Source organism: Malurus melanocephalus, unplaced genomic scaffold (genome assembly GCF_030028575.1).
Source record: "Malurus melanocephalus ecotype Western Australia unplaced genomic scaffold, MMel_1.1 scaffold_465, whole genome shotgun sequence".
Classification (NCBI taxonomy): domain Eukaryota; kingdom Metazoa; phylum Chordata; class Aves; order Passeriformes; family Maluridae; genus Malurus; species Malurus melanocephalus.
The window spans coordinates 362303-371933 of NW_026623697.1; the positions used below are offsets into that span (position 1 = coordinate 362303).

Sequence of the window (9631 nt, forward strand, 5' to 3'; positions counted from 1 at the left end):
TTTCCTTGTGCTGTGGCACTGAACTGGAGCTCCCTTCATAACTCAGCCATCCCTGCACCAGACTGCACCCACAAGACTAAGCTTGAGACCCATCTTCCAAGGAAAAAGCAGCAGGAGAAGGTGATTAAACCTGTACAGACTTTTGGAATTAGTGCAAATCTTCTCCAGTCCACATGCTGCCAGSACCATCCTGCCCAGTAAATGGAGTCGGAGCAGTGGCAAAGCAAAGCTCTCAGAGACCTCTGTAATCCCCACAAAATGCACTGAGCCTGATGTGCAGAKGTTGCCAGCAGTTCTCCAGAATTCCCAATGAATAAGCAGCTCTTCCATCAGTTCCTTCCAAAAAGCAGCTCTTCCATCATCCAGSAGCTGTGACAAACAGCACTCACCAAACACTTTCAACCTGCTTGAGAGGAAACATCCCACGCCAMAATCCCAGGAGAGATGTCAGCTCTTTCCCAACTATTCCTCACTCTCAACCTGCTTAATGCCAGGGGAGGAGGTGGCAGGGCCCGGGGCTGAGCACCCCAGTGCAGAGCCAGCCCTGCTGACACAGAGCATCACTCCCAGGCTCCTGGTGCCAAACACTGCTCAGCAGGAAGATGATAGGATATTTTTAGTGTATCTTGACAGCAGGGTTTCAAACCTTCAAGTCACACTGAAGCATCATGTCTTGAGTCAACACTAGATTATCTCTAAGTGCATAAAATGTTAACCCAGCAGCTCCTGGCAGTCACAGCAAACTCACCTTCAAAACGTGGCAAAAAAGCAGGGACAGGGGAAGCTGTCTTCCTTAAAGTACCTGGCACAGCTCATGGCTGCAGACAGACCRCCCACATCCAGGGAGGACTGGTCAAGAGGCAAATTCTATATGCTTAACAATCTATATACCAGTAACAAATCTATAACATAACAGAGAACAGATCCTACTTTGCAGGAGGTTTTCAAGTACTGTTTAGGTTATTATTAAGACATTTCATGTCATACGTGGCATGGATTGAAGACCAAAGAACACTTGTTTTGAAGCATTTTTCCCCCTTCACATTCATTCTCCCTCCATCACCAGTGTCCTGCCACCCAGCAATACCATTTTAGGCAGTGTCCAAAAGCTGTGCCATTACCTGCAGCACAGCAGCTCCAAAGGAGCTCCAAGCACTAGACACACTGCAAAGCTCTTCCCTGTGCCATCTGCAGCCACTCAGGGACACAGTGGACAGCAGGATCCTCTCCCCTGGCACTCCTGCAGCTGCTGCCCTGCGAGCTCCTTTCCAACCTCTCTGCCTGCTCCACAGAGCCCTTGGCGCCTTCACTGCTGCTTCTGAGGATTACAGCTGCCAGGAACCACTCTGCTTCCCTGCAGCAAATGATCTCCTGGCTCCAGAGCACACACTTGAAAGGACAGGCTATGAGCCAGCATCAAATATTTTAGTTAAGACTCAACTTTTCTTTATTTAAAACCAGGCAGCGATGATACCAGAATAGTGGCAACAACCTGGAGCTGCAGATGGGGATATTCCAGTCTGTAATTACAACTCAGCATAGAACCCCCCAAAGTGTCCTCTGTGAACATGGACATGGCACTACAGGTGACCTGGCAGCCCATCTGCAGCACGTATGCAGTGAGACAGGAGCAGCCTTGGAGACCTGGCTGGGCTGTGAGCATACACATTGAACTGTCACTCTCAACAAACCTGCAGAGCTGATGTGATCCTTGCTAGACATCAGCTTGCTTGTGCATTGCACTGCTCTCACACCATTTATCTGTTACCAATGCACAYCCCAAGATGTTTGGGTGGTAATTAGCAAAAGGGGGCTCAGAGGTTCTGCTGCAAAACCATCGCTGCATCAGCCAGTGAAATATCAAACTCTTTAAGACACCCCAGCATTAGGGAGGAGAGCACACCMAACACATCAGGATTTAAGCAGTCTCTTTATACACTCAATCTGCTAAAAGCAACAGGAAGAAGTCATTAAATAAAGCTGCTTAAAATCTAACAACTTTAACGCACTGCATGTTGACGCCGAAAAGGAAAGTAAGTTTGAAAAAGTGTATGGAAAGCAGTTCTGGCTGTCAGGACCTGAACTCCAGCAGTCAGAGCCTCTTCTGTAGCCTGACAGCCAAACCAGCAAGGAGCTGTTTTCAATTAGCCTTAATCTGCAAACCTCCTAACACTGGTGACACAAAAGAATGTGGGGATGGTTGTGAAATGAGTGATGCATTTTGAGTTGTCGTGGATGGTTGACTCTTGCATGTAACCCTGGGCCAGATCCTCAACTGCTGGAAAGGAGCAAAACTTCAGGGGCTGCAAAGCAGCTTTTTGAGTGTGTGCAGAGGAGGCTGATGAYTGAGGGGCAGCAGTGAGGGTCACTGCCAGATCCAGTGACAATCATCAGGACCACTCCTGAGGGTCAGGCACGAGAGAAAGACATCTCACACCGGCACCATGGATATTTGCTTTTCATGGGTATGACCCTTTGCACAGGATGAGAGAGTAAAGATGATGGAGAAGTAATATTTCTGCTGCTTACTACATGATAAATAATTTATGACTCTAAATAAACCTGCAGCATTTGTAGCYGGATTTAAATTTGTCACTCAGCTTGTTAGAGCTTCTGACACTCAAACTGTACTGAGCTGAAATAGAGGCATCCACTGTKAACTTCCTCCTTTGTCTTACCTGTGAAATAAAAAACTGCAGATCAACTAAGAGTAAAGAATATTGGAGGCCAACAACAAATCTGGAGAGGGACTTTSGAGAAGGGTTGGAGGGACAGGACAAGGGGAAAGRTTCACATTGGGGGKGTAGGGATGGGATATTGGGGAGAAATTTTCTCTGTGGGGGGAGACCCTGGCACAGGGTGCCCAGAGAAGCTGTGGCTGCCCCTGGATCCCTGGCAGTGTCCAAGGCCAGGCTGGACAGGGCTTGGAGCACTCTGGATAGTGGAAGGTGTCCCTGCCCATGGCACGGGGTGGAATGAGATGGGCTTTAAGGTCCCTTCCAAGCCAAACTTGTTCACTTGATTCAGTGAACACTGAATTGCCACTAAAACCAGGAAGCCAGGGAGCTGCTAGGAAGTGCAGGCCAGGGGCTCAGGTGATGCAGCTTTTACCTGCAGACTCAGGGAATTCATGAGCTGCCACAGGTCTCTCAAAGACTCTGAGTGATGCTGGAGATAAGAAACACCCCCACACCAAAGAGGTGCCCCCAGAGGAGCCACCCCCACCCAATCCTACTGCAGGAGCAGAATTGCCTTGCCCTKCCCTGATGAGCAGCACTCAGCCAGCACAGAAACACACAGCAATGCTCCTCATGTGTGTGTGTCCAAGAGCTCGGGTTCCCAGCTGCTCAGATATGTGTCAGCACATGCCGTGGGCAGCACCAAGAAATGAGGTCAAGCAGAAAGCAGCACTGACTCACATCAGGCACATGTGGGGCTCCACGGCAGTTTTGTYTCAAGCACGGAGTACAACTGCACAGGCAACGGGAGCTGATGCTCCTGCAAACCTCCCAATGCCTGAGCTTTGTTCTCTTTTTCCAAAATCAYGACTTATTTTTATACAGCAGTGCAGGGATCATTCTCTTGCAGCAGAAACCATAAACTGCTCTGAGCAGCAGCAAGAACTGAGCATGAAGTGCACTGTGGCAAGAGGAGCAAACCATTGACAAGTGTTGTCAGGGATTTCTCATTTGCACCACCACCACAGCAATTTTAATTCTCCATCCCATACAGAAGGGACCCTGCAAGGTCTCTGGGGGGTTATTCCACACCTGTAGCTTTACAGACTTAATCCTATAAACCCTATGAGGTGTGTGAAAACGGCCGATGTCAACCGTGAGTGTGAAGGGCTAAGGCACTACTAAAAATAACRGGAACACAACTCCCTACCATGTTCAAAGCTGAAACCCTCCAGCTAAAGCTATCTCATCTAACCTAATAATTCATTGCAAATAACATCAAGTATGCAATCTCTCTCTCAGCTCTGTTTCCTGCATGTTGGACTCGCTCACCCAAACCAAAATCTCATCCCCAAAACATCAGAGAAGGCTCACAAATATTTATATCACTCATATGTGGCAGAGGCACATCTCCTTCTGGATTTATTGTTCCTTATAACATTTTTTAAAAATCTCTTTCAGCTTTCTAACTACGACAGAAGAAATGAAAAGTTATTTTATACTTGGGAATTTTCTTGGCTGTAAGATAAAATTAGAAGACATGCAATGTCAAATCTGCTGATCTAATTGAAGGGAAGACAAGATCAGACCCAGAGAGGCATGGACAATCCTTTGGAGGAACAGCTCCATTTAAAAGAAGACACACACAAAAAAGAGATAAAATGGAAAAGAAAAAAATGTCAAGATAACAAAGCATAACAGAAGTCAAGGTTTTTTTCAAGTATAAGGGATAAAGGTGTCAGRCACTGAATATGTGTTTGAAGAGCATAATACTTTTGATCCATTAATGTGAATCCAAGYTAAGAAGAAAGCAGGTGGAAATGAGTACAGTGACCTTGGACAGGTGTGGAAAAGCCACCCTTTGTTTAAATCTTTTTCAGAAGGAAGGACAAGAAAAAAGAAAAAAAAAATCAGAACTCCCAAATGACAAGAAAAGACTTGATAGGCTGATTACTTTTTACTTCCTCAGATGCACAGGACTAGCAAAGAGAGCAAGAAGATGAATGTCCTTCCAAGGACTTGGAACACACATCAAATCTCCTGCCTGTAAACTCCAACCCAAGCTGCAGGAGCATTAGCAAGCAGCAGAGTGTAAATCCAGACACAATTACCCTGACACACAGTAACAAAGGTATCAACRGGAAAAGCCCCAGCTCATCCCCTGGAACACAGCCCCAGGATGAGCAGCACAAGCACAGCCTCTCCACAAGTCCAAGGAGAACTCCTGTTCCTGAGAGTGGGCTCAGCAAAGGGCCTGGGAAACACCACGTGTGTGAGCCAGGCCAGCAAACAAGGAATTGCTTGCCAGATTTGGCTGTGACAACTCTATTTCTCAGACTCTCTCATGCAAGCAAAGCACACCCACTGCTTTCTATAGTAGGGTCCAAACACTGGAGGTTCTGAGGGAAAAAKCCTCTTCCCAATTTACTTCCTGTGCTCTGCTCAGGCTGTGCTGTGAGGGATGATCCAATGAGGAATTAAGCACAAATGTATCAGRCTGAAGGTGCACAGAGATCTGTAAAACATGGGGGTGTCTTAGGGTCACCGCTGTGACCTCTCCTTTCTTACCACAGCCTGAGTGTTCCAAAGGTTCCCACACAGCATTTGAGGGAAAAAGATGAAAGCAGCTGAGTATCAGTGCTGAGGAAGCTGCTGTCAGATTTATGGTGAAGGAGATTACCAGCAATGCCACGTGCTGAGGAGCAAAACARCTTCACTGCACACCCACTCTTCCCTGCAAAACTTCCAGCAACTGACAGCTGGTACCTGACAGCTCTGTGAGATCCGTGAGATCCACGCTGCCTCCACACAACGGGAGCAGCATCTGAGCACAGCAACAGTGCTAACCGAGTCTGCAGCCAGCTCAGCCTGCACGGAGCACCACCAGATAATCCAAACGCTGCTTTCAAACAGCACATCCTGCTGTGAACACAGGATTTGCACAGCACATCAGGGTGGGACTAAGGGGTCTATATTCAGCTGCTTACTCATCTGGGTGACCCTGGAAAAGGAACTTCTTCGTAAGAAAGAGGACTATTAACTTTGCTAAGATTTGCTGATCAACTAAAAGATGACATTTACAGTCCCAGCCCTCAATTCCCAGGAAATTTTAAGTTCTGTAATGCTGAAAAACCCAAARCAAATAAAACCAATCCACTTGAAAATTAAACCCCCAGCCCAGWTAGGCATATGCTAACCAGATTACAAAGGATTTGTCTCAAGGCAGCCCTCCTCTATTAGCARCCAATCGATTGAGGAGCATCTGGTGGGAGCTTTATCCTGCTAATAGAGACAATAGGGATSTGGAGAGGTGTGCATGGAGCAAAGGCTCCCAGTATCTTCATCAGGTATTTGTGTCTTATTCTCACACAGGATGCACCGACAGAGCAAAGAGCACAGCCAGGAAAGCTTCACTGCCACAAACATCAGGCCTAGACTGCTCAGTGCACTTCTGTGGCACATTTTTCTGGTTTAGCTCTTAACCAACAGCAGAAATTTGGGTAAGACTGGGGGAAAGAAAGGGTGGATTTGGGAGGGAGCTTGATTGTCAGCAAAAGCACTGTTCATTTGGATATCAAAGAGCAAAGTGAACAGCAACCACTCTCAGCTGCTGCTGCCTCTGGGGTCCATTATTCAAACTCTTTCCCCCAGTTTTAACTCTTGGAATGAAAGACTGGAGGCTGTTTTGGATGAAACAAATCTTAAGGCAATAATTTCTCAGGAATCCTGAAGAGGCCACTGTCAAGGGGAACTCTAATAGAGGYCCTCCCTTCCACTCATGGATACCCTGTCAACTGCCTGCAATGCCTGCAGCTTTCCATCTTCATTCCTGGCCTCCCATAAACTAAAGAAACTGGGAACAGGCAATGGAAGCAGCAAAAGCAGCAAATACCAAGCCTGGGGATCCCTACAGCTGACTGAAATGCCCAGCAAGATCCCAGTAAGCTGACTGAAATGCCCAAGCCTTGCAAGCAAGCTCCTCTAACAATGCCCAAATGCTTAGGGCTGCCCTTGAAATGCAGCAGCAAACCTTTGAGAAGGGTATTTGACTCGCACCTAGCTATGACAAAGTCCAGAATATCACAAAGAAACTCTGCCTAAAGCAGCTCCCATGGTCAACAGAAGCTTTCTGCATCAGCAGTGAATGAATTTCAATGACAGCCCTCAAGCTCCTAGTGGAAATCACAAGATTTGGAGAGAGATCTCCCAGCAGTTCAATAAGAGAGGACCAGGAAGAAAATACAGAAGAAATTTTGCAAAGTTTCACAGCTTTTAACCAAATAAAAAATCTCAGTATGATTCAGAATCCAATTGTAGATACATTCATACTACAGTGCTGATTGGGATCACATCTGGATAGATTTTGAACTGAGTGGCACTTGGTGATATGGCAAAGAAGGTGTCTGGCCACAAACTGACCCTGCCTAACAATGTCAATTTTTTTTCCTTCCTTGTCAAAGAATAATTAAGAAGGTTGGATTTTCTTGGTTTTTTTTTTCCCCCTTCTAACAACTAAACCACCATTCTTAATGCTGAGATATTGATCCTTATTTTTCATGGAAAAGTGGAGGAGGAGRGCTGAGGCTCTGTTCCTGCAGTGGGGCTGTCACAGCCATCCAGCCAGACCCGCAGTCCCCACCTCCCACTGGCCCTCAGCAGCTGGAGCAAGAAAATTGCTGAGTGTTACTCACTGCCATGACGAGCTCAAAAGGGTATTTGTAGACTCGCACTGGGGACTGGTATTTCTGCACCATTTTTACCACACACCTGTAATAGAAAGAAATTGGAACATTTTAGATCCCCCATGCCAAACAGTGCAATGCATTCTGTGCAATTTTTACAGACCTTACTAGAAGCTGTAACTGCTTCTTACAAATAGAGAGAAGGAGATTTATTTGGTAGACTATTCTGTTAGTAAGTGATAGAGACAGAGGCAAGTCTTTGCAGTCCCAGTTCAGTGCTGTGTCCTCCTGTCCATCCTGTGCTGCTTCCCAACACTACTGCAGTAAATTCAACATGGAGCTCCAACAAAACTCATGATAATTAAAGCACAATACAGAGATGTAAAGGCAGAATAAATCACACTCAGGAGAAGAAGCCTTACAGAGCTTACATGGCAATTCTTCCCCCTATCCCCCTTTTCTACATTACATTTCTAATCACTAGGAAAAATCCTCCTTGATGAAAGCTTCCACAGCTTCCCATAGCTCAGTGTTTTAAATGCTTTTGTGCACAAAGTAGGATTCAGTTGTTTTAGCCCACTGAAAGGAAGGAAAAGGAAACAGTATGCTGAAAGAACATGCCTGATGCTAAACTGGCAATCACATCCCACTGCCTGGATGCCCACTGTTCCAGCTGAACTGAGGCAAGAACTGCAGGSAACAGGAACAACCCCGTCCTCAGCATTTCCCTGCTCCCAGCCACCTCTCACTGTTCTCATCACGATTCCTCCYTCAGACTCTCCTGCCAGGGTTTTAACCCTCCAACATGCATCAGGAAGCACCTGATGGGAAGTCCACAAACCATTTTAAAAAGGGTTATTAGGTTGCTTTCTACAATTYCTTTAGGAATTCCTTTGTACTGCTCCTAATACTGTCCATGAACATCAGGGACACAAAAGGCTGGCTGGCTGGTTGGAGGCACTGTGCTCATTCCACCCCACTCGAATTCCACTGCTGAGCAGACACAGCCATCGGCAACATGACGCAGTRTAGCGTTGAACTCAACAGTCAGAGCACTCAGACAACATATCCCTGACATTTTCAGCCCAAAACCGGASGTGAACCATGGATAGGAAATAGATTTGCCCTCAAAAACTGCTGCAAAATTCCATCACACTGTAAAATCTAAGGGAGAGKGGGAAAGGACTTTAAAAGTTTGAGTACCTGAGAATGGGGGAATTTTGGAGAAATAGAGTCCAGAGATCATACAGTTCCTCTTCAGAGGATCACATCACCCAAGGAGCAAAGGTCAGGACTCACTGGATCTCTCAGTGCCACTGGTGCTAAAACCAGTCCATGCCAAGCCAGTCAGTGCAGAGAGAACCTACCAGCAGAGCATCCAACCTGAGTGCAGCGAGAGGAGCAGGACAAGCACACCCCAGGAAGCCTAGGCTGATATCAGGTATCAGATACCCGAGCCAAGAGCACAGGGCACCTTGGAACACGACCTGTCACATGATTAGGCTGGGCGGGATCCTCCCTGAGAACACAAATAGAGCGGGAGAAGCCTCGTCAAGCGCACTGAGCTGGGATCTTGCTTATTCTGACCTCACATCCTACAGCAGGAATCCCTGCACCTCTGCAGAAGGTCAGGAACCTCCAGAGCAGGAAAGCTCAGGACAGAGCCGTCTAGAATCACCCACAACCCAGAAATTAAGTCACCAGCCATGGAACTGCGGGATGGCACAAGCTGTAGCTCAGCAGACTTAACTGTGYTGCTTGGACAGACCTGGTGCTCCCTGGCAGCTGCTGGACCTGACTGCTCTGGGTTTATGGCCCCTGTACTTTTCCAGCTGAGGGGAGGCTGGGAAAAAGAGCCAGTGACTATTACACCCACAGGAAGATGTGGAAAAATGACAGCTGATAACTCACACCTGCCCAAGAAACCTCGGGGGAGTGCAGTTGCAGCAGACCTTCTACACCCTCTCCTCCAAACAGAGCTGGGAGATGGTCATTGTGCTTCTCAAAGCAACGGGGGCTCCTGCTATAATTCCTGAAAAAAAAAGAAAAAGAAAAAAAGCATCAGAAAAGGCAGTGAAAGGTGGCTACACGGTGCCTCCAGCTGCARATGATGATTAGCACTGATAAGGACAAGGAGTCTCAGGTGTTACCATTGGGCATCTGGGCTGTATTAACTCAAGACCTGCATCTTCCCAGGGCTTTAGCACCAAACCCACACGTGTTTTTAAAGTCACCTTGTGTTACACTCAAATTACAAAGGGATATGTTCAA

At 46.9% G+C, this 9631-nt stretch overlaps 1 protein-coding gene across 1 annotated transcript in view; it reads right to left on the reverse strand.

The window, feature by feature from the left end:
• SEC14L5 (SEC14 like lipid binding 5) overlaps positions 1-9347 on the reverse strand; it is a 36005-nt gene extending 26658 nt beyond the window's left edge. Inside the window, exons 1-2 of the mRNA XM_057380631.1 lie at positions 9274-9347; positions 7370-7445 (exon numbers count right to left, since the gene is read on the reverse strand). Of these exons, the coding sequence (XP_057236614.1) occupies positions 7370-7432 (63 nt within the window). The 5' untranslated portion in view covers positions 7433-7445; positions 9274-9347. The remainder of the gene's footprint in view (positions 1-7369; positions 7446-9273) is intronic.
• Positions 9348-9631: the final 284 nt, after the last annotated feature.